The 25,102-nt window shown below is 42.4% G+C and overlaps 1 protein-coding gene across 7 annotated transcripts; it reads right to left on the bottom strand.

Annotated features, from left to right (window-relative positions):
• Window positions 1-25,092, bottom strand: kif13a (kinesin family member 13A). Of its 7 annotated transcripts, none has more exons than XM_088388311.1 (40): window positions 24,731-25,092; window positions 24,477-24,567; window positions 18,368-18,380; window positions 16,362-16,422; window positions 15,415-15,507; window positions 14,921-15,101; window positions 13,002-13,089; window positions 12,273-12,407; window positions 12,079-12,191; window positions 11,675-11,786; window positions 11,392-11,604; window positions 11,218-11,328; window positions 11,001-11,135; window positions 10,409-10,539; window positions 10,141-10,227; window positions 9,898-10,073; window positions 9,264-9,483; window positions 8,598-8,760; window positions 8,372-8,515; window positions 8,148-8,297; window positions 7,923-8,087; window positions 7,636-7,809; window positions 7,231-7,382; window positions 7,024-7,156; window positions 6,768-6,914; window positions 6,495-6,527; window positions 5,950-6,049; window positions 5,747-5,873; window positions 5,611-5,666; window positions 5,301-5,425; window positions 4,993-5,169; window positions 4,827-4,919; window positions 4,597-4,749; window positions 4,244-4,321; window positions 4,110-4,169; window positions 3,922-4,003; window positions 3,690-3,841; window positions 3,313-3,486; window positions 2,167-3,151; window positions 1-1,768 (listed from the first exon to the last, which is right to left on the bottom strand). In XM_088388311.1, exons 1-40 carry the CDS (start codon window positions 24,783-24,785, stop codon window positions 1,635-1,637), a joined length of 5,772 nt encoding a protein of 1,923 aa, XP_088244437.1. In that variant the 5' UTR covers window positions 24,786-25,092; the 3' UTR covers window positions 1-1,634. The 7 variants fall into 7 exon arrangements, with proteins under 7 accessions (XP_088244437.1, XP_088244436.1, XP_088244438.1 ...); XM_088388310.1 differs by having other exon boundaries at window positions 18,368-18,383; window positions 24,731-25,091; XM_088388312.1 differs by having other exon boundaries at window positions 3,313-3,456; window positions 18,368-18,383; window positions 24,731-25,091.
• Window positions 25,093-25,102: the final 10 nt, after the last annotated feature.

Genomic DNA, 25,102 nt, shown 5'->3' with positions numbered 1-25,102 from the left:
TTTATTTGAACATTTATAGAAAAACTTTATTTGAACATTTTTTTAACAAATTATTTTCTTTGTGTTTTGGATTTTGGAACATGAAATAATAATGCCAAAAACCAAAATGTTTGACCAAATTCAACAGAAAAAAGTCAACACAGTGGTTTGATTATAAATGTTCTCTTCTAGAACATTCACGTACCAATGAAAACAATTTTTTGCGATACAACATAAATACCAATCTGTACATCATAATAGCGTAAATACTATTTTTAAAAAAACACTTGTATTTACATCTCCACAAGGGAGAGCAGCTGAAAGATCTTCCATGTACAACTTGAACATATACATTATATATAGATGCATCACAACTTCGCCACATGGTCATACTGAACAACCTCATCCTCTGTAACGAGACACCGTTTATCACACTGTCATTCGATCCTAAATAGGACATAATGCATTATTGAGTACCTGTTAATAACGTGTGGTATTACGTATCAGTCAGTCAACATATAAATTTCACATGGACAAAAAAAAAAAGGATGCACATCAGTCAAGCCAGATAAGGTCGGGTAGCTTCCGGAAAGCCATTAGGTGTCGTCAAAATAAACATACACAATATCACAGGAACACACTTTTTCTTTTTTAAGGTTATGTGTCCACCTTTATGGAAGCAAAGACATAAGGCATCATTGTATCCAAGTTCTGGATAAAGCCTATAAAATCCTCATCCAAGTGCTGAATAGTCTATAAAATCTTCAGAGATGACATCATACGGCTTTTGCCTCCTCTCAGTTGAAAGCGAGTGAGTGAGAACCCGCTCAGTCAGTTCGTTTCCGAAAATTCCTTTCCAGTGCAAGCGTTCAAACAGCACGATTCTCATGCTGGATAGGGATTGTTCAATCCACAGTGTTACAGTACTTCAACAGGATAATTCAAGAGTCACAAAGTGAAGGCAATGCAGGTTTTCTTGTTGATCTTGAGGATATGTGGAAATTATTCCGGATAAAGACATGGCACTAAACTTTGTGTTCTTCCACATATGAAAATTGACAAAACTTGGTATGCAAAATTTGGGCTATTCTTAAAGATGGGAACTTTACAGGGGAAATAATTATTATTTATAGAGGAATATGGAAAATAAATTTTGGATAAAAAAATAACCCATTTGCCCCCATGTCTGGTTAGGACAGAAATTTTTTTATGCTTTGGATTAATTCGCCCAAATTTCCAGTTAACTGCCAATAATTCTCCCCCCCCCCAAAAAAAGGTTGAATTTCCCTTATAAAGTTTCCACCACTTTTGCAACTCAACTACTAACAGCAGATATGAAACTCTTTGGTTGCCCCTGACATTTTATTGACAGTAGTACATTCGTAATGTTCATATCCCAGATTAATCATCATATGAGCCTCAGGGGTTGTGATCATAACGCCATACAAAAATATGCTTTCTTAAGAAAAACCAAGTGGCTAATATTTCCATATGGACTCCCAGTTAAGCGTTTCCCCTTAAAAATATACCCTTATGGAAAAATGTGCATAATGAGCATGTGCATATTCAGTGATTAGCTTCATTAGATAGTAAAAGCCTACAAATGACCAAATCAGAATTTTGGCCAAAGCTGTGGCCCAGACTGTGTTTTAGTCTTATCTGAGGAGAGTGGTTGGTTCCGTGTCCATGGAGGGCGGATCTCGAGTCAGACGAGATGGCTTCACAAACACGCCGTGGCCTGGGGGACATCGGAAGTACACTCTCCCCTGGACAGTACCATTGTGCTTCCCTGAGGGAGGATTAAAATACAACAACTTCAGCAATATTCAAAAAACTGGAAAATCATACTTTTCTTACTTGACTATTTTATTTTGAAGATTCTAAGTTATATGGTCTCAAGTATTAGAATAAAAGTGGAGGAGTAGTTTAATGTCCATTGAATTAGATTAAATTTTAAATTATATAATTACTTTAAAAAAATTATGAAAAACATTTTTAAAAAATTGTGGAGGCTGGAACAGTTTAATTGTATCAGTTCAAAGGGGAAAGATTAAATTATTTTGACTATAGCAAGGCACCACAGCACTTGTAGTTAAAATATACAGTGCCCTCTAGTGGATAAAATCTTCAAATACTTCACGACTATGCAGTACAGTAATTCTTTTGCTACACTTTCAATGAACTCACCCACTGCCAGGTCCAGTTTGACGCCAACCCAGATACCCTTAGCGAACTCCACCCCTCCGACGTAGTGGACCATTCCTCGCCGTTTACCCACCCACACCATCTCCCCTGGCGCCATCCAGTCGGGGAGCTGGGCGACGGGGGTGCACTCATCCCCGCTAGAGTCGCCTGAGGGCTCCGTGCTGCTCTGGTTGGGGCTGGGACAGGGGCTCCCGTGGGGCACATCTCCCTGGGCCGGCTCGCGGATGGGAGGGTCTCCTCCTCTGAGAGGCGGGGCTTTGGACAAGGACGTAACAGCGGACGGTGACGTTGAAGAGATGGTGCAAATAACAGTGTTGGTCGAAATTGGATATTTGTGTAAAGCGGCTGAGGCGTTGTCGGAATTGTTCTTCATAACAGCAACAGAGTCACACGTTTCTGTCTTGTTCGTCGTCTTCAGTGTTGTGGTCACGTCAACAGCGTCTTGCTCCCATCCGTCTGTAAAATGATGCAAGCCCTCTTCGGCAATGGTATCATCCGCCCCTTTAAAGTCTGTGAACTCCTGACTGCAACTGAGATTGCAATTTTGAGGCGGAGGAAAAGTTCTCTGCTTGCCACAAGGAACACTGATGGGTAAGGAAGTTGGTGAGGTGAACACCTGCTGGTCTTCATTTCCAGCGGGAACTTTAATTTGCGTGTAGCCTCTTCCGGCATGACATCCGAGGGCGTCTTGCGAATCTCTGCAGCTGAGATGATCAGAGCTCTCGCTGGAACTGAACGGCAGGTCGGATAGCGTGGCGTTCGAGGCGCTGTGGGAAAAATAACCGCTGGTGCAGCTACTGGCGGTGGGGCTACGAGACACCTCCTTCCGCTCCTTCGAGTCGCCGCGGTTCTCCAGGGTGGCGTTGTAGATGTCAAAGTTTGCAAAGTCCTCGGGGATGTACGCCTGGAAGCCGCCGCCGCCGCCGCCATCTCGAACATCTACTGCAGCGTCCTCCTCGTCGGATTCCTGCAGAGGGCAGAATGTGATCATGCAAGGTGAAAGTTGATGGCTTGGCACATTTTTCATCTTCACAATTAGTGTTCATGCAGTATAAAAGTAGCCTGGACATGCTAACATGATCTCTCTCACCGTCCCGTGACCATGTGACATTCACGTGTAGCACTTACAGCAGCACCTTGTGGCAATGTGCGGCTGAGCGGTCTGCAGGTGGGGGTGGGAAGTTTGCAGTGGCCCTCGCTGCCTGCCCTGGGTCTGCGCCAGGGGCAGGGAGGGGGGAGCAGCGCAGGGTTGTCCACACATGAGCGCATGCTCTGCAGATGGGTCAGAACAACAGCACAGGACTTCACGCACGCACACAGACAAACACATTGCATGCAAGGCATGGAGATGGCCAGGTCAGTGATACAGTGGGCATGCATTTCAGAAATTTGTGGTCAAGCTAGAAAATTGCAGACAAAAAATGCATGTTGATATGAGTGGCACAAACATCCATGCGCAGGAGTGAGGATCACAACACAGGGAAATTTAACTTATTCCTTCTTGCCTCTTTTCCCAGCAGTGGACGGGCCTCCAGGACTTTCTTCACCTTATTCTCCTCCTTGACAGGAAGCAGGGACTTAAGGAACTTGGACGGCTGAGGGGATAGAAGCTTGAAGGGACTGGAGTTGAAAAATGTAGGACTCTCTGGAAATGACCCTGATCAGAATCATTCGGTGAGACATTCATAGTTTTCGGAACATGCAGAACTTCTTGTTAAATTCTCTCGTCTGGTTTACCTGACCCTTCCTTGTTTTTGATCGGTGTACTGCAGAGAGAGCCGTTCTGAGGATTGCAGGTGTCACCATGATCACAGTTATCCTACAAATCAATACAAAGAACATTTTAGCCCAGAAAATTAACCCATCTTTAAATAAAAAATACAGCTGCAAAACATGTGATCAACAAACATGGTGTTGAAGCATACCTCACATACTTTGCGGTCTTCATCCTCACAGCCAGTCAGGTCTGCTTTACTGCAGGAAGACTGGAGAGCAGGGAAATTTGTTACTCATGACACATGTCAAAACTATTAGTTCATGAGAGGAATGTGCTCATTACATGCGGAACATTTGGTGTGCTGAGGCTTCTTCTGAGATGTCTTCCCTTCGTAGAGAGTGCTTCCTTCACGGTCACTGCCTGTGGAAAATAATATAATATAATATAAAAAATATATAATATAATACAATATGTATAATATAATCTATATAATATAAATTAAAAGAATATAATATATAATTATAGGGATCAGGGATAAAAAATACAGAGATAATTGTATTTTAATTACATTATTATACTGAGACATGAATTTACAAAATAAAGAATTACATTGTATTTGTCAAATTGATCAGAATAAATTAATTAGAATTTAGTATCAGGTTGGGACATGGGCAATCCATATGGCTCTACTGTACCTGCCGCAGCCTCTCCAAGCTTAGGATATTCTCCACTTGCAAAACTCCCCGAGTGTATTTCTCAATGTAGGTTTCTCCATCCGGAGTCTCCTCGATGTCTGCACGAGCAGCCATGAGGGCCAACGTTTCTCTCTCCTCTGGCTCCTCTGAGGCCTGACATGAGGAACGAGGGGTTCATTACAAGACTTTGTTGAGTGTATTTATTAGAATACATCTAGAACATGTTCCACCTTCGGTATGTTGGAAACAATCTCGTAGATCACGCCGCAGGAGTGAAGCATATTCTTAAGCGACATTCTCCTTTTGAGACTCTGTGTGAAACTCTGAATAAGAGAAGTCAAATTGAGTGAACAAACGAAACGCTCAAGGTAGTCGTGACATTCCTGACACACCAACCTGCTTGTTGTAGATGTTGACGGCGATCCTTTTGCGGAGCACCAGCTCCATTGAGGCGGGGTGGCTAAGTTGCACTGTGGTTTTCAAGATTAGGTAGATACGCTCGTGAGGAGACGTGACCCGATTGAGATGCACGGAATCGTGGATGGATGAGTCCCAGGAACACACAGCTGACACCTGAAAATAATTAAATATCTTAAAATCTCAACGATCCACTTGGGAAAAGCATCTGTAAAAGTAGAAGCGAGTTAGCTGCGCAGTTCCATCTTTGAACACAAGGGGGCAGTAGACTCAAAGCAGTGACTCACCTCTTCCTCGCTGTGCTTGATGATGGGGAGATAGAAAAACTGGCTTCCATGCTCTTTGGGTAGGATAGAGTTAACACCCGCAGCATGAGGACCCGTCAGCTGCTCATTCACTGTCAGATTATCAGCTAGTGGAACAAAACATATCTATATTAAGATTCCAAAATATACAATCATTAATTATATCAGCACAGTCTAATCGGCAATAATACAAAAAAAATAAGTTCTTCACAAAGACGCTAATCCGTCAGCTTGTTTTTTAGGCCTAATGTGGTGACTCCTGATTCAAATGTCAAGAATGTGTGTGACTCACCGTTCAAATCAAGGAAGAGGACTGGGATATGAGCTTCCATTCCGGGAGGCGGAGTCCTACAGGCAGATGTTTGAAACACGGTTACAAAAAGCAACAAATCAAATGGATTTGACATAAATATGCTCGAATTGTATACCAGTCGGCGGGAGCTCCGGGGATTCCGCTTCCGGGCGCAGGTACGAGCACGGCGTTTCTCTCCTCGGTCAGGCCGACCCATTGCTCCACCAGACGGGCTTCCCGCTCAATGTCTTCCTCTGACTTTTCTGAATGAATTGAGACCAATCACAATCAAAAACCATAAGAACCAAATACAATTTTTCTGGGAGGTTCTAGACTCACCATGCTTGTTAATAATCTTTTTGATTTGTTCATCTAGGTACTCCCGTCGTTTGATTAAGGCCTCAGACCATCGCTCTCTTACGCAGCTGAGATCTTCCTCCTAGAAGCAGATGGAGATAAAGTGCACCTGATTGGCTGTATCTGTTTTTTTGGACCACAACTGTTAATACTGTATCACAAAAAAACACTGAACCGCATCACACCTGTGATATCAGTGCACATCCCCCATGCAAAGTAGTGCCAGCCATGCAACAAAAATGTTTAGATAGCATGTAGCATGTTCTTGCAGCTCTTCAGTAGTGGCAAGCAAATTAGTGTGCAAATGTAGGCGAAGGGTGGAGTTGTGTTTGGCTGCCAAAGAATGGCCGTTATGTTATTACAGTGTGTGTTTTGTTTAATAAAGCAACGGTTTTTGCTTTTTTTTTTTTTTTTGTCGGGAGAGGCACAGCCCTCTTCCTCCTCCCTCGTAGGCCCTCAAGCAAGGGCTTGATCGCAAACACGTGATCCTTCATGCTGCGTGTTAAGTTACAGCAGGATGAGGGTACCTGATAACTATCCGTATCGTCTTGCACCTCTCTCTGGCAGGGAAGAACACACGCTGTCAGATATGTGTGTGTGTAAGTGTGAGCTGACAGCTCAGAATTTGAGCTCCGCAATGTTTTTACATCAAACAGATTTTCTCAAGTTGTGTTGCATTATAAACTCATTTACCACCAGCCCAGTTCAAATGGACATTTGACTTGTAGAGCTGCCAATGGTAGTGAACGACTTTTAAATATAAACTTTTCTATTTTTGGTCCGAAATATGTTTCACGGACCTGGTAGGTGTCGAGGGGTCGCTGCAATTTGGAGGAGCGTAGAGTCACGCAGCCGATGGAGACGGACAGCATGGCCTCCACCAGCAGAGGTAGGGTGCCTGACTTTTGGACCGGCTTCACGCTGACATGAAGCCTCCTCGAGTGGCCCTGCTTGGACACGTCAACCTCAGTGTGGTGCTTCTGGCAGTGGCCTTTAAAATGTGTTCTTTTTTTACATAATTACACCAGTCACAGTGTTTTGTGTTTTTTCTCCGACCTGGCGCAGTTGGAAGACTCCTCCCGTGCTGATGTCTTTTCCAGGCTGCAGCTCCACAGCGGCGTACTCTCCCTGTTCATTGAGCTCCTGGATGGAGACCCACAGCTCGATCCTGCGAGACACCTCGCTCCACCTTCATGGAACGTGCATCAAAGTGTTCAAATCCTTCCGTTTTTCTCCACGAGCGTGAACTCAACTTGTACGTACCTGTCTCGGAGCGTCTGAGTCTTGGATTCCAGAGCGTCTAACTCCCATGGAGAACGTCCGTTCCCAGCACAGCAATGGCCCCATACCTCTATTGCCAACGCTCCATCTGATATGAACTCCAGAAAGTCATCTGTCACATGTACAACATAGTCCTGCAAAAAAAAATAATAATAATAATAAATAAAAAATATATAAATAAAAATAATATAATATCAATAAATAAAACTTAAATAAATAAAATATAAATAAATAAATTTAAAAAAAGTAAAATAATTGCTTTAGTCCAATTTAAAATACACACTTGAAGACCTCTGCCAAGGCTCAAAACATTCATCACCTGCAAAATCAATGAGCGTAAATCTGCAAGCGTCTTAGCCGAGATAAAAAGAAGCTGATGGTTCTCACCTTGCAGTGGTCAAACTGGACAGTGAACTGTGCATCTGGGCTCCGAGGGGAAGGTCTGTCAGGGCTCACCATTGGAGGGGCCACTGTGGGTTCGCCATGTTCCCAAAAGGTGTACTGACAGAAAACAAAGTTGGACAGGTTGAGGGGCAGCCCCGTCGCCTCCCTGATGCGAACCTGTAACGTGAAAACACACACAGTATGAGACCCGACTTTTTGAATTTTCAAGAGACTCAGGTCACATAAGTCAAGGTACAGCTATGCACGCAAACCAAAAATATGGCTTCTACCCTGATAATGAGCCTCTTGGCCATGTGGACAATTTCTCCATTGGTGTCCAAGACCTCATAGCAGCCACTCTCGCTGGAGTTCTCAGAGGAGTCGTCCCCACCGCAAAGGCGCTCGGGCACGGCGCCGCTGACCCGCATCAGCTCCACGTGCAGTCTGCCTGCTAACTGTGCGCACAAACAAACAAATTTAAAATATAAAACATCAGATGGATGCAATTAACTTACCTCTCCCTGCTGGCTGATGATGGGAACAGCATATTGCAGTTTGACATCATGGAAAAGGCACTCCAGAAAAATGTTCGCCACTCCTATTAGGTTGTGGTTTTCTTGAGCGTCGTAAAATGGGTCAGAGTGTTTACCATTTGCCTTGCTGCACTGTTAATTGAATTAGACAAAATGAAATAACCAAATGTCTTTTTTTTTTTAACTCTCCTGTCTTGTTTTCTTACCACTTCCTCTGAGCCTTCTCTCCAGTCCCTGTAGTGATCTCTCATGTCCACCAGCTTGTTTTCCAGCTTCTCAATGGTCCACACCTGAGTTGCCCTTCCCTTCCTGCGTACCTGGATAGCCGGCTCACTCACTATGGCTCCACGCTGAATGAAAACAAACAAATCAGATAAGGTGAGCAGACGAAACAGTTAAAATGATTCCTTGGCGTGGGCTCGGCCGGCTGACCTTGCGGTTCGCGCTAAGGTTGGCTGCAGGAATCTGAAGAGTGACTTGATAGTCGGTCAGTTTGCTCATCTCCTCTGCCAAAAAGTTGGCCTCTCGCACCAGGGTGTTAGCTTTCAGAACTTGTTCCCTGAGCCGAGAAAGACTCTGTCTGAAAAGTTCATCCCTGACGCACACAAAGAAAAAAAAAAAAACAGTTATCCAAAGAGATACAACTCAACTGGTTGTGTATGAGAAAACTGCTGTGTGAATTGGCAGCGTAACCAACAACGGGCAAAAAAAAAAAATCGATGTGAAAAATTGGAATTTCCCGTTGGAGCACAAGGAGGCTTGGAGACTAAAGGCAGGACACATGCAGTAGAATTTTGCTCAGTGGTTTGACCTAACCAGAACTTTGAGCTTCATTTTTTAAGAGGTGGTTATCTTCACTTCATGAGGGCAGCCGTAATTTTGCATTACTCATTCCTTTAAACACTGTCTTGCAGTATCCTCAAGTTTTAGGTTGGGATAGAACCTCGTATTATGGGATAACGCTGTTTGGGGAAAAACTAGCATAGCGGAAACCGACTGTCCTACTTAGAAATGCAATAGATGGAATTCTGTATTGAGTAGCAAGTGATGAAAAACAAATATTGACATTTTTGTATGAGCTCATCGTGTGTCACCAACCGTTCCTCCGTCCAAAGTTGCAGTTTGCCGTGCGGCGTGTGCGTCTGGAACGTGAGGCGCTCACTGTTGCTGCGGTGGTGCTGTTGCGTTTTCTCGGGAGAAAGTTGTTGCCGAAGAGATTCCAGCTCCCGCTCGTACATCAACCTTTGTTCTTCCAGAGCCGTGCGCTTTTCTTCCAGGTACTGCTTCTCCAAAACCTGGACCACATTCTGCATGGGGTCTACAAAACCACACGCAATGCTCGAGTCTTGTTTACAATTTATAGCAGAAGCTACAGGAATTTCTTGGAATTACAATCCAGACCATATCAAAAGTCTACACACCCCTTAGTAAAATATATAATATATAAATAAAAGATATGAATAAGCTGCAGGAAATTCTTGGAAGAATTCAAATGAAATACAATACAGATGATATCAAAAGTCTACACACCCCTGGTAAAATATAAATATGATTTATAAATAAAAAATATCAATAAGCTGCAGGTAATTCTTGGAAGAACTACAATTAATTAGAATACAGACGATATCAAAAGTGTACACACCCCTGGTAAAATATAAATATATAAATATTATGTAAATAAAATATATGGAATTTTTGGTTGCTATGTGCACCAAGAGCTGAAAGTAATTACCATTGTTTCCCAGAGTCTTCATTATGACTTCCATTTGGGCAAACTCATAGCTGTAATCCTGTTCAGAAGATGCTTCACTGGCGGTCTCCACATCCACCTCCACAAAGCTGTCCCTGGGAGAGGCCCTTTCCAGCTCCTTCAAACGGTCCCGCCGTTTTCGTTTTGGCAAATTGATCCTGTGACAGATTCCATTTTTAGCCTTCCAACTCATCCTACTAGGTTCCAAGTCAAAATGCGGCATACCTAAAAAAGTGGTTGTTGCCCCATAAGATCCGATCTCCATGCCAAAGATGAACCAAAGAATCGATCATTGTTCCATTCACACAGGTACTGCGGAGAAAACGTCAAGTCCGATTATTATCTGCATCCTTTCTTGAACAATTCATTTGCGTCTCGAGGGGGGAAAAAACATGCTCGTGCTTTGAAAGCAGAGAACTCAAATTCCTCGACAATGAGCTCATGTGAAGCTTCAACCGACAAAGTCGTCGTCGTTCTTTTTACTGCAGCTCACCGGGCGTTCCCTATGGGCATCAAGGTGACATCACCATCCGGGCACAGTTCCAGTACACAATGCAGGGGCTGGATCCCGATTCCAAACAGCTGGATGTCCTGAGAAGTGTCAGCGCCGACATGTGTGCGCTCCTACACACAGGTGGAAGACATATTAAAAGAGGCCTGAAAGGAATTATCTTCGCCTCCCCCATGTTTGGCCTAATTTATTATGACAAAATGAGGAAACAAGACTGCGCCTGCAAGGATTCAATCGGGGGAAAAAAAAAAAAAAAGTGAGTGGGCGCTGTTAGACAAACATTTCCTTTTTTTCAAAGGATGTACAAACGAGTCCATTTCACATTGGAGTGGTCATTCCACATTGAAACGGCAGAAGCTAGACAAAGGCCTGTTGTTGGTCCTTGCTCACACGCCTACAAGTCTGTCTTGCAGGATCAGCTCTGTTTACAATACTTTTATCACATTACAAATAGGATTCCCTGGCTTTTGAGGTATTTCTGACTTTGGTAGGAAAAAAAATCGCCCATGAAGCCATGCCAACATTTTTGCTACAACTGAACAAATACAAAGACCTCCGTCGGTAAAATGAGTACCTTCAGATAGTAAACGAGCAGCTCATTTAAGGCAGGATCGGCGTTCAGGTTGACCAGGAAACATTTGTCTTCACCCACTTTAATTCCGGATGTTTCCAGAGAGATGCCCATGCTCTCCAGTTGCTTTTGCCGCTCCTGTAAAAACACAGTATGACTTCCCTGTGAGCAAAGTGGATTTATTTCATGAATATTATTTGTCATATATATTTATACACACTGTGGCAATCTCCTCGGTCTTCCTCAGTTTCTCCTCCCAAGTGACGGTCATCTCCATGATGAGTTTCTCGGATTCGTGGAGTTTCTCCTTCAGTTCAGGAGCCTTCAAGGACTTGGGAGCAGATCCGAATCACGTTAGTGGCCATGCAAGGTTCTGCTGGTTTCAAAATCTCACCTCAGCCTGAGACAGCTGCACTTTGAGCTTCTCCACCTCCTCTCGGAGCTCTCGGATGATGCGAGCGTTGGGGTCTTCGTTCACGACCGCGTGGTTGACGATCCTCTTGGCTCGATCGGCGTAACGCAGAGTGGAAAGAGTTTCTTCGTAGTTGTCTGCCGCGGGACTCACTGTGGCGATCATTGCCGTCTTGCTGTTCCCACCCAGGTTGTCCTAAAGAGAAAAATTCCTTCTCTGAATTTATGCTGACACACAATAATAATAATTAATGTGGGCTACAAACCTTGAGCAACCAGGTGAGGACTGAGTCTCTATAAGGCACAAATTTGGCCTTCCCTTTTCCTGGAGACTGATCAGCCAGCGCAGAAATCACACAACCTAACGTGGTCAAGGACCTACAACCAAACGCAAAGTTACATTTTAAGACTCCACAAGTGGCCCAATCAAGGGATGTCAAACTACAACCATAGGCAGAGCTAGAGGGGGGGCCGCAGGGACACTGACTCCCCAATATAAATTGACTTTTGTTTTTTTCAACCCATTTTTACATAAATAAATAAACAAAAAATAAGAACGTTAATGAATAAATCAATAAATAAATGATCTTAGCTTCTCCAGGGACGACAACCACATTTTTATAATGACGTGTCCGATGCACGTAGGCTTTTACTTTCCAAATATACCCACTTGTTGATGTTGCTTCCTTCTTTTAGTCGCTCGCCAGCAGCTCCCGTCTTGGACACCCGTTCACTTCCTGCCAGGTCAACTAGACTCATCTTGCTCACCTTCTCCCCGGAATTCTGATAATAAAGCCAATTTATTGCGAGGTCAATACATTTGTGGAATACTTTGAGTCTTAATGCAGAGTCAAAAAGACCTACCCCGGATTGTAGATCGTATAATGTTTGTGTGACGATAATACTGAAGACGGCGTGAGATCGGCTGCTCTCCTCGTTCATGTTGGTGGCTGCCACCGTGCGAGATTTGTTCCCTTCCGACATGAGCACTTCAATGTCCTAAAGTCAAGGAAGACAAACGAGAGATAAAACAATTTTTAAACCTCATATGACATCACGCATAGGTCATTTATTTATATTTGAAACTGATAGTGTTGAGTTGCAAATTGTTTACCCTAGTTGCTGATTATTGTCGAAATACTGGCAACAGTTTTACATTTCATAAGTTTTACAGTTTGAAAGCTTGGAACAGATTTCCGTGGATTTGAAGAAAAATGTGCAAGCAGATCCTTTTGAGAACAATAAAAGGCAGCCAACGTTCACATGCACTTTAGCGAGACGGAGCTCTAGGAAATCCAGCGCGTTGATATCAGGCAAACATGGCGCACAGAAATAGGGTGGGGATTTTTAAACTTAATTAAGAAAAGCCCCGCCGAAGTTTGGCATACAATCCACCCCAAAAAACCACACGGGTGCATTCCACATTCACATTATATGTGTCATTAGGAGCTCATGAGAATTAAAACCACATTGTTAAGCTCAGTGCTATTTGGCTGCAACGATTCGTGTTTGACGCCATAAATGATTTTTTTTTTTTTTTGCATTTATGAAATTTGAGTGGATTTTGTTCAGTTGTACAAGACAAGGGTATACCTCAAAGTTGGTCACGGCCAGCTGAGACAAACCATCCACGTATGGACCCAAGACTTTGTGCTCACGAACCTTCAGAGACTGTCGGCTCCTAAAAAGAGAAACGGTCTGGTGAGTAAAAGGAGTGTAAATGCCTCTCATGGCACCGAGCACATTTCATTTCCTCATTCTTTAAAGTCGCCCTTTTTGTGGCTTTTATGGCAATTTGGAGTGCTGACACCATCAGTTTTACCTCAAGCATAAAATGGGATTGAAGGAAAGAGAAGGACAGCTTGGGTGGAGTGCAAAATTACACAACCAAAGAGAATTTAAGCATTTGAGAATCGTTTTCAAATGTTGTATTTAAATCAACACCTATTGCTGAACAAGGAGGAACTTTTCATCAAGATTCAGGATGTCATCTGGATACAATAAAATAATAACATCATGCAAAATAACAATAATAATAAAAAAATAATGATATATGATAAGAGAAGGACATGTCTGAACTTTCAGTATATATGGGAGTTTAAACATTGAATTGAAATTGTTGCCAGATGCGCATTCTGGAGGAGATCCGGAGGAAACATGACTTAACATTTAGAAGCTGATGTTAAAAACACATTTCTCTCTGAACTGACAAGATTTGGCTGGGAACAACATCCTGTTGAAAGAATGGCCGTATAAATATAGGTTGACATGACATAAAAAAATCTAAACTGTGAAGGATAGAGATAAAAACTGTCAAAATGTTTTTCACTGTTGTTCACTTGTTTCTAATTAAGTTCATTTTGTGTAATAGCTAGCTAGCTATACCGCTAGCTAGCTATTTGGCAACGCTAGCAAGCTATTGCCCAATGAGAATAGCTTTTGGCTCTTTGAAAGCATAAACAATATTGTTTCCCCATTGGACCTGAATACATTGTTCCCTGAAGTGTGCCTCACTTTTCAGTTTATAACTTGTATGAAATATAAAAAATGTTTCTCCTTTAGGGCCGCCTGCTAGTTGTTGAAGAGAAATCCAATAGCTCAGTAGGTCACTCTATCCAACTCAGTGTACTCCGGTTAACAGTTACCAGGTTTCCTCTTTCCATTATGGTAACCTACCACCCGCTGGAAGTGTGTTTTTATTTTTGTTTGAACAGCTAAAGTCAGTCAGCTAGTGATGACATGCACTTTGATTTAATTTTCAACACCTTCTTTGGGGAGAATCTTAATGTTTACATTCTTAACCGAGCCTCAGATGTTAGGAATGAAGAGGGGCCTTTTTTACTCATCTTGGAATGAAAAGATATATTTTGTAAAGCATTTTGGCTACACATAAACAATATTTTATGTCGATGAAAATTAAATTTTTGGGTAACAGGTCAGTGGTAGGACAATTTCTTGAATTCAGCCCAATCATCGGAATTTGCAAATGCGTTATTGATTTATTCAGCCAATTTACTGCAGACTGGAAATGACTATTTTGCAAAACCAAAGTCATTTTGAAAAGTGGACACGGGGTCGTATTTTAACTTTATCCATCTATCACCTGCACTTTCAAAAATTACAATGCCACTCCAACACCTCCATTCAAACTACGGGAAAGTCCGTCTTTCCATTCTGAATGGAGACACATTTGTGAGACAAGTCACAATGGCAACGGCTTGAAGACCCGCAAGTGTAAATAGTAAACCAATCAACTGCGGGAAATGGCCAAAGCTTCCTACTTGGCTCCGTCACAGTCCTGAGTCAGGCCCAAGTGGGAGCAGCAGCCAGCGAGGTCACTGCTCACGCTGGAGTCGGAATGAATCAGGAAAAATGACAAAGTTTGAGCAAGCAGCTGTGTGTGTGTGTCACCGCAAGTCCAAAGCATTAGCTCATTGGCTTCATCGAGCAGATTTAGGTCAGATCTGTGTTTACTATGAGAGAAAAAGCACAAGACCACCCATCAGACTCACCCTTTGGGATCGAGGAGGTCGCGGACCTTCTCGTTGTAGATTTCCATGTAAGACACTTCCACTTTAAAAGTGTGGCCCTCGTTGGATTCTTGGTGGACCCTCTCGAACAGCGTGCAGCACAGTCGAGGGATCAAACCCGGCTGCTCCCCGTTTCCCATCATGGAAAATGATTTGCCAGAACCTATAAAAACAACAAAAGTGCTTTAAATGTATTTGCATCTGACAAGACGTTCAGGCTGATATGATCATAAAATAAAATCTCTGAAGGCAGATTTAATCGATTTTTTTTCCCCCCAAAGGTTTTGACTTGAACCAAAACAAGTATAGCTTTGTTTTTCCCCTAATCAGATTCGCTTTATTTCTCAAGATATGAAACAAACTTTGGAACAGTTTTCCCCCTCCAGGTCATTTTCTTGCAACAATCCAACTCAAAAAGAAACAATATTTTCTTTCTAATGACACTATTCTGAATAATTCCACATTTTTAGAATTACCTGTTTGTCCATAGGCAAATATGCAGGCATTATATCCTTGGAATGCATTTTCAAGTATTCCCTCTCCAAGGCACTTGAACACCACCTCTTGACCTTTAGGACAAAGACTCAGTTACCATGGCGATTAGTGTAAACAGATAATCATTGCTTTTCATTTGTGGGCAAATGAGAACAGTTAACAAGAACTCGAAACACAAATCCAGTGAGCGCTTGCTGCCTGGTCATGTCGAAAGTATTTGTCTGTGCCGTGCAGTCTCTTGTGTCGTGCTACTTCTAAATAGAACAGCTGTTTAATAAGCTAAATAAAGTCTCGGCTGTGCCAGCTTCAGGCCGTGCCCCGAGTGGTCATATTGTCCTCTCCGTGTATATGACATCTCCATCACAAAACCGAGTGGCGAGCAAAAGAGCCACAATCCTAAAATGTTCCGCTTGCACAAATGGACCAATTTTCTTGCGTGAAATGTTGCGTAAAGCATTCATTAGCGATATGAATAGTAGTATCTGATTAAATATGCACAAGGACATGAATTAGAGTGCTAGAAAAATAATGCACATGTAAATATAAACACTTTCATATTGTTCCCACTGCCAAGGAGGTTGTTTATATTTTTGTTAGTTGGCAGAAGAGGAGTGAGGCATTTCATTTGCTTCAAAGATGGATAAAGTGTTTGATTTGTTTATGTTTGTGCGAAATGTAGCTTAAATTATTATTTTTCTAATTGTAATGTGAAGCCTAGTAGGATGGTGCCTTATAATTATAAGGCATTATTATTATTATTATTTATATATATACATATATTATTATATTTATATTTAGTATTATTATTATTATATTTAAGTTTTTTGAATACAGCACAAGGACATTTGAATGCCAAAGCGCTTGCAGCCAAATTCTTGAAATGTAATGTTCTCTAGGGAGGAGTGAAGACTTATCACGTGTGACTCACCGGCATATTTGGGAACGTTGGACTCATCCATGGACCAGAAACAGTGGTCAAAGGCGAACACCTACGGAGAAGACAGCGAAGAGATCACCGACACATTTTCCACACCTGTCCGAGCGTTTACACTCCGACACGACTTGATCCTGCTTCCATAACGGGCACCAAATCAAGCTTATTGTGCCGTGCCATGCGAGTAAATCAGCGGGATAGAGCATGTCTGCGAGAGTAAGATCCAGACAAACTGAGCTTATTGTTCAAAGTAATGCTCATTAAGACGCTCTGTACAAATCCACTGTTAGCGCTTTTGTCATAGTGGCTGCGGCTAAATGAATTCATAAATCAGGGTCAGCGCTCCCCCAAGAAATTCCAGCACTCAGTGACCCTTGTCTCCAAGGAAACGGGGCCGGAGCGCTTCCCCGGCGGTGCATGCTGGCTCGCAGCCCTCGTTGCTGCCTTTCACAACACAGACTCGAGCAGAAGAAACGCTTTGCTTTGTATCCTAGAGGCACCTGCATGAGCTAGCTCTGGACTAATGACACAGAGAGATGCTCTTCGCGAGGAAATAAACTCTTAGCATAAACCCGTCCGTGTGTGTGTTGACAGAACATTCAAATAGCTCGTTATTGTCTCCATAAAATCACGTTAAAAGATCGTGCTGCTGTTACAAATTGCTGTCAAAGCACTTCCCTTCTCCAAGACCTTACGAATCATGATAGGGGCTATTTACTGGGAAGCTTCTGCTTTTTGCAAAGTCAGCATGAGTGAATGCTTTGAAAACAAAACCTGTTCTTGTGACTTCAGTCAAATGAGTTTGCAAGGAACAAAAAGTGCCATCATTCTCAATTAGAGCTGCTTTGCTAGCTATGGCTAAGTAGACTCCTCTGGATTGTGACTCCATAAAAAAAATGTTCTTGATTGGACAATAGAATCTTTTCAAGTCTCCCGCAGGGGTTAGCTTCACTTCCGCTACCTGTTTTTGCACTTGCACTTGCAATCAGGGATAATCAAAGTGGCCCAGCGTGTGGTGAAATAAGACGTCAGCCCAATACTAACAACCGAGCGATCCGACAATAACATTTCAATCAGACCAGGAAGCAAATAGTTCAAGAAAACCACCTGCTGAGGTTGAAAGATGCTAATAAAAGCAGAAGAGCTAGCAAGACTGTCTCGCTAACCAGCCAAAGGCAACAGAGCAACCATTTCTTATCTTGTCCATTTGACAACAAAATAAAAATGATACTACTCTGTATAAAAACCACCATTAAAAAACTGTGACAACATTTTTATTTGAAAATATTAATCTTGGCTGTTTATAGCCGACAATGCTAATGCTAGCCAACGTCTCATCATCAAGATCCAATTTCTGACACATCCAAAAACAGCAAAAAATGGAAGTTTCTTTTCGAGAATGATAATCATTTTAATAAAACATTTCAAATCTGATACCGCCTTATGCATAATTCCGAGTAACCAGACAAAAGTGTTAAAAACTGTATATTGGACTACAACATTGTCGAAACACTAAAAGTAAAATTAGCAGACACGCGCTGGGTTTAGTGTCAGGGTAAATTCAGGTTACAGGCCCGAGAGACCCAGTCCCCCCAGGACCCCGTCAACGAGTGTACTCGACACAAAAGACGATCCTCAATGTATGAACCATACCCGAGCTGGTCAAGCTCAGCAGTGAGGCGTCAAGGGGAAGAAGTGTGGGGGGGTGCGCTTGCAACAATGCAGCTTTCAATGCGCGCGCACACACTAGCCCAGTGTCCACGCACATCCTGCTCTCATTGTAGCCCCTTTGTGGGTGCTCAGCACATCTTAAAGCGCTGACACATTCACACGGACATCTATCCGGCGCCTGCTGACCAACCCAGAGACTAAAACGCCCTCAATCACCGCCTTTGTGTAAAGACATGCGCAGGATGCTTCTCACATCCTCAAGGAAACCATTTTCAGCATCTCTGATATGTCACGCGATCATGAGAAGAACACAGGCGGAGGGTACATACCTTAGATTGTTTCCTGCTGAAATCCATCAGGAGGAGTCCAAGGTGGGGAACAAACAGAAGACAAAAAAGAGCAGTTAGGAATCTTGAGCTTTAATGCTAAACACAATTTAAATATTCCTGGATGTCGCCAGGAAACTTGAGCGTGTGTACACTAAATCAGTTTTTGCTTCTGTTCACTTCCAAGTAGCACTTCCTGCTGGTCACTGCTGTGATTGGGGTTCAGGAGTAGGCCAGTGGAACTAAGCGAGGCAAGAGATTTAGCATTCATCGTCCCACTGACTCTGTTGAGTAAATAGATCTTCTGCCTGCGGACTTAACAAAGAGGCCAAGTTGGGGATGGCTGCACTCAGCAGACCCAGATGCCGGAACTAAGGACAAAAAGTTTGACTCGAGTTATGTTGGATTACATTTTTTAACCGCAGGTCCACCCAGACCACAGTATGATGAAATTAGTCAAAACAACAACTGGCTATTAATGTGACATGAAATAAAACAGCTTCTAACTCTTTTGGGACACATTCCACAAAAGTCATTCTGTGGGAATTTTGAGGAACATTTTCCTTCTGGGTGTACAATATAAACGGTCACATGTGGTATGTGGAGAATCCCGAGCGAGACAATAGAGAGAATTGTATCCATCTTGCTATATATAGGTTTTGTTAACACAATTACTTCCTCGCTAAAGACAAACGCAGACTTCATTCATGACGGACATTATTTATTTTCCGCAGCTGCTTCGATCACTTTAAGAGCCTCCCAACATAAATTCCATCACTCCTCAGCCTCCCGATATAATCTTTTAATCTCACCAGATATTTGTCTCCATCTTAACAATGTGCAAGAAATCACTTTTCAATGCATGTGATCGTATTTATTATTGTTAAAAATGCATTTCAGTGGCAGTCTCGGCGACTCGGTCACAAAGCTTGAGGCGATTTGCTTAAAACTTAGCGTGTGTGACATGTTGAGGTTGGAGGGCTTATGTTGCGGTTCAGCAAACACGAGGCTAACGCTGCTGGTTTTGTGCGCTTCATTGTACTTCGTGTGAAGTGTGTCGCCGTGGCCGCACATTGGCTCCCGGCCTTCCAGCCAGCCGTTCCACGATAAGACATCCGGAAAATTTCTCAGCATGGCTGGAAGACAAATACAGTAGCAATTCATCCAACCCCCCTAAAGCAAGGTGATCTTATCGGCCATATTGTTAAATCTCAAGTAGAAAATATCTCCCTTGGGACTGACTTTTGTTTTTTTCAATTTTTTTCCATTACGAGCTGCACGATTGGTTGACGTCTTCTGTCGAGTTTTAGATCACTGTATGCTCCCCAAATAAAAATTATGAAGGGTAGGAGTGCCCGCAGCGGGATCCCCCCGTGGATATGGAACAGGATTAAGGCCACTGGGTCATTATGTTGTCAAAAAAATGTCCTCTTCCAGCCCAGCGGGAAACAAACACACAAGATTACATACAGAGTGCATCATCCAGCAACACCGCATTTAATCATAAAATATTTTTAAAAAGCCTCTCAGGAATTTATGGTCACAGACCAGAACAATACACTTGACCATCGTCCAATTTCCTAAATAGAGCGTCCACAAGAGCAGATGCGGTAGCTCCAAATTTACAAATGAAGTAATTTCAGATAAACAGTCTAATGAGATAAGATAATCCTGCTTCTTAAATGGACCGATGTCAAATCACACACACAGAAACAGTCTCACACAAACACACACCAAAGAGATTCAAATTCCGTCTGATTGCTAAATCTTGAGCCCTCCAAACCATTTAACCTCAATTTAACCACACATAAGACTCTTTCTCCTACTCGCCTGTCAACGTGTTTCAGACAATTACAAGTCATAAGAGATTTGAGCCAAACACAACGTAGTGTGTCAGTTTTGGGTTACAGCAGATTGCGCTGCTCTGGAGCCCAGGCTAACATTTCAAATATTCCCCGAGTATGTTTAGAACGAATCAAGCTGGTCGCTCCCACCCACTCGAAGTAGGAGATCACCTTGCTGCACAGACTTAGAAAAAATAATACACTGAGTCTTGTGTGGGATTGCTAAAAAAAAAAAAATTCCATGAAGTAGGCAAGAAGGACACTCAATGGAGCTGAAATATCAACGTGAAATGTAAATGTTTACTCCTTAAAAGGGTTGCTGGAAATAACAATTTATTTAAAAATAAATTATTGAATGTGATCAATTATGCGTAATTAATCATTGTCGAAATATCTTAAAGCAACCAGCGGAGGCGCTGTTTATCCAATTGCAACAACCGAAGAAGAACAATATGTGAGCTATGAAAAGTTGAGTTACATCCACGCTGACCTTAGCTTTGACCCCACTCCCTTGGGCATCATTAATTTATTCGGTATGACACTGGCATTTAAATAGGTTCCAGAGAGAATATTTTCCATTCCATTATAGGAATAAAGAGTTTAAAATAGGTCATGAGCAGATAGGGGATGCTGGAAGGTTGTTCAGATGTCACCACAATTGCTTCAAAATTAAACAAAGAGCGTGAACTATAAATTCCGTGTGAATTATTTTGCACTTAAGAGAAAAACGCGCATCATTTATATTTTACAAGTCGGCTAACTCCTGCATGTCTCGGCAACAGTTGTTGCTCGGCAACAACTCTGCAAACACGCGGCCGAGACAAACGACCAGCCTTGTGAGTCAAAGTTCCGACATAAAAGCCAAGCTCAGACTGTCAAAAACAGTCTTAATGAGGAGCAATGCGCCGGATGCTCCTGTTGGGGAATTTTCCTTCGCACATGCCAACAACGCAGATGAAGCAGTTCGGCTCCAATCGTGTCCTCTCAGGCATTTGTGACGCTGCAGTGGCAAGGTGGGTCCGCGAGTCTAGCATACTGAATGATACGCCGCCCCAGAAGCATTAAATCACTTTCACAGGGTTGGTCAATCTGTTCATTTCGATGCAACTCTCCTTCCCAAAAGATATCAAGTGACATTTACTATCGGGACACACCTCTTTTGACCCTGCCTACTTGTAGATGTCAGATGTTTGAATAGGTTTGGCGTGTGGCCGCGATGGACAAAAGGTCACAAAAGGAACAAGATGGCCGAGAAACACACCACTAAAGACATTATTGCTGTCACAATAGATTTATTCGCCGCTAAAGACCGGAAGCCTTTTTGAGACCAAAATTGTTGTGTGAATTCCTTAACACAAAGCGAGAGAATTCTTAGTTCTCCTTGCACGAGAAACCACATCTGAGCCTGATGAGCCACAGACGCAACAAAGATGGACGCCGCCATCTTTTCTCCGTTCTGTGAAAACAATGGGAGAGCCTTTGAACAAACAGGCCTTTTGTGATTTGGACTATCAAGTCAATTTATGTGACCTGTGTGTTTGATAAATGTATTACTAAGCTAGGAAGATCTCAGAACATCTTTCTACATGGAAATGTTGAGTGGACACAGTCATATCTAGACAAAGGGAACATTCCTGAGGGCAGTCACCGGACAAGGCAGCTTGTCATTTTAGAAAGGCGTGTTTTGAAAAGCCAGAGAGCTGCTCAAATGATACTAAAGCGAGAATGTTTGATATATGTTTGAATACATTGACATTTTATTGATAGAGACAACGGTGTGGGTTTAGCATTTAGCAATTTAGCATTTTACATGATCGAAATGATTATTATCAAAATCTTTAAGCTCTTTTTTCAAATTTGGTCATGTGACATTCACAAGCTGAGCCGTGACTGGTCGATACCTGAGCCCTGAGTACGTCATTTTACGTCGACAGCAAGAGGCAAAATGCGTGTTTTTTTTTTTTTAAAGGTGTTAATTGTACGTTAAATTCATTTTAGACAAAATAGTAATGTTTTACTGCTGTATTCTATCAAGGCTTAACAGTTTAACCTGTCAACCTAACCGCGACATAAACATCTGGGTGCTGTTATCATTTTTGAAGATGGGAAACACACATCCAAGTGTGATCATATCTCCCTTTCAAAAGATATTTATAAGTCTTGACGGCTTTGTATTCAGTTGCGTTGGCAGGCAGGTTGGAACCTGACGAATTGTGATACGCCTCCCCCCCTCTCGAGGGGTATTTTCTTGTCATGATGCCCCTCCACTCATCTCCACCACAGACAGCAGCCTCAGGTGTTTCTCTGCCTCTCCACCCCCCATTAAACCATTGTGTCGACAGAACACAAGCATTCCCATGTCAAATATGCAACGTGGTGCCAGCATAACGTGCAGATGAAAGGTGAGAAAGACCATTAGGAATTTAGGGGGAACTTAACCTGCCTCCCCAGCAGCTTAGTGATCACGAGTGTTACCATAATACAGTGAAGTGTAAAGAATGAAGCTCAACCATCAAAGCAAATCCCTCATATGCCTCTTAATTCTCATTTGCTGTGTGGTCCGTCTATGGAAAACAGGATTTTCAATTTTTGACGCGTCATGCGATCATCTAAATCCCAAACTTAATTCCACTTCAATATTTTTAGAAACACAAAAATCCATCCGTACGTCTTTCACTCTGTTCCCATGGGAGAGAAAAAGTTCCCATGACTAAGTCCCCTTGCAGCCATATTTGATAGCCACTAAAACTGACACTTCTCCAGCACACAGCAACAGGTGTCCTCAAAACACGGCTGCAACGGGAGCAAAAAGCTTTTCTCGCAGTTCCACCATCAGCAAGAGAGAAAATTATATGCCTTGGCAAAACCACTGTAGTCTAAACACAAGGAGCCAAATCTCCAGCAGCAAGGCTGCTTACTTCGTGTCAAGTCAAAATACATGCAGCAAGGTTGGGCAACACAATTTTACATGATTTGTCACACTGGACATAAAATCTTAAATTAGCATTCCAAACATGATAAAGTCGCAAGAAATAAGAAGCAGTTTCTCACCAACATCTGTTAAACGTGACAAAATGTGCACTTACGTCAATCTTAAATGGATAGTGCATTTATTTAGCCATTTTCAGAAGTAAAAAGTTAAGATATAAATTTGATCAAGATTGACCAATCACAACTCATCTGCTTTCTGTTTGGACATGTGACATTCTCCAGGTGAGCCGTGATTGGTTGCTACATGAGCCTCAGCACATGATGTCATTTACAGTCAACAAAAAGTGGCAAAATGCACTTTTAAAGATATTAAATGTACATGAAATATTATCAAATTAACTGATGAAAATATAAAAAGTCCCTTTTAAGATTTCCTATGGGGAAAATCCCACCATAATCAACCAATGGTAAATCAAGACGACTTAATGTGACAGCGACAATACATCCACTTAAACATCATCTTAAGCAGCATTATAATGATGTCACACTTTGTTTGCTTTCATAAAGTCTGAGTGTAATCCATAATATTTTACAGCTTCTATTCCTGACATTAAGTGCCCGTCCTCTACTCCAATGCTGAGCACTGTCGTGTTACCCGGCACCCTTCGCTTAAATTAGCTCATCGGCAAAACCTTGAGAGATTCATCGGCTAGGTTCAAATGCATCACAATGCATATCACTTCCTTAGCAATTTTTCAAACTGAATTTAACGTGACAATTGCAATGCACAACTCACTTGCTTTGGTGGCAGGAAAATGATCGATTTAAATGTATTCATATTCTACTCATTTGCTGTAAAAGGTCACAATATTGTCTTATATACTTGATTCGTGTAAAAAATGTGAAGCAATTAGTTTTTTGCTGTAAAAGGTCACAATATTGTGTGAACCAATTTGTTTTTTAAAAACAGGTTGACAAGTACATCATCACAGAATGGCCAACATTCCATCCCAGAAGGTCAGAACTTTGAGGCAGATGTGCTAACAACCACTAGTGTTATGACAACACGGTACAACATCATATGACGAAGTTTTGTTATTGCATACTGCACGACAACCTCTGTGAAAGTTATTTGTGCACTTGCACTTGGGGTCAGACGTTTACATAACACCCCGGGAGCCCCACAGTGCTTCAAATATTTGGTGACACTCAAAACCAAGCAGAAGTAATCCAAACTATAAAAGATTTTGCAGGGTGGGCAACCATAATTCAAATAAAATCCAGTTGGAGGGATGATATTCAAATAACACTATGGAATTAATTTTTAATTTTTTTACCTGTTGTCTCCTTTTGCATTGGAGGGTGGCGCGTACAGAACCGTCTGGTTGTCCTCCATGTCCACCACGCATTTTGTGTTCAGCTCAATTTCTGTACGAAGACGTTTGTTTTGGAAAACAAAGCAGACAACGACTTCATTTAATTCCGTTAAAACTCCATAAGACAACCCAAGTGACGCTCTTTGAAAAGGGATGAAAAGTTAGCGGATTTTACAACACACACAACGCACTTAAAAAAAAAAAAGAAGACTTACCTCTCCGGTTCATGGGCCGAACTCTTACGGCAACTTTTACTTTAGTATCCGACATTTTTGCCTACTTTTCGCTTTTCTCTCAGCGGGGGAAAGTCTTCAGACAACAAGTCCGAATCTGTACCGTGGCAAAAGGCGACAGATTGCGACTCAAATCGCCCCTAAAGCGTTCGCGCGTCAAAAAGAAACGTCAGGAAAGCGTCCATGCTTGTCCTTTATATCCATGAGGTTTGTTTTTTAGATAGAAATCCAGAGCTCGACTCCGCTTCCATACAGCATCCCCACCGCCATCTTCCTCCACCGACCGTCCGGGAGCTCGACTGCTCTGCTCTGTTGTGCTCTCCTCTGGCAGGCTGTGGAGGCTGCACCAAAGCA

The sequence above is a fragment of the Syngnathus floridae genome, chromosome 10 (assembly GCF_059516105.1).
Source record: "Syngnathus floridae isolate MCC-2025c chromosome 10, RoL_Sflo_1.0, whole genome shotgun sequence".
NCBI classification, from domain to species: domain Eukaryota; kingdom Metazoa; phylum Chordata; class Actinopteri; order Syngnathiformes; family Syngnathidae; genus Syngnathus; species Syngnathus floridae.
This window is presented reverse-complemented; position numbering and strand designations above follow the sequence as displayed.

Bases quoted from the DNA above. Each gene is read 5' to 3' on its own strand.
- kif13a (XM_088388310.1), bottom strand. From the start codon at position 24,785: ATGTCGGATACTAAAGTAAAAGTTGCCGTAAGAGTTCGGCCCATGAAC. The intron at 5,667-5,746 runs GTATACAATTCG...ATCTGCCTGTAG, and splicing joins CCCGGAGCTCCCGCCGACTG to GACTCCGCCTCCCGGAATGG. The intron at 3,152-3,312 runs GTAAGTGCTACA...TGCCCTCTGCAG, and splicing joins CATTGCCACAAGGTGCTGCT to GAATCCGACGAGGAGGACGC.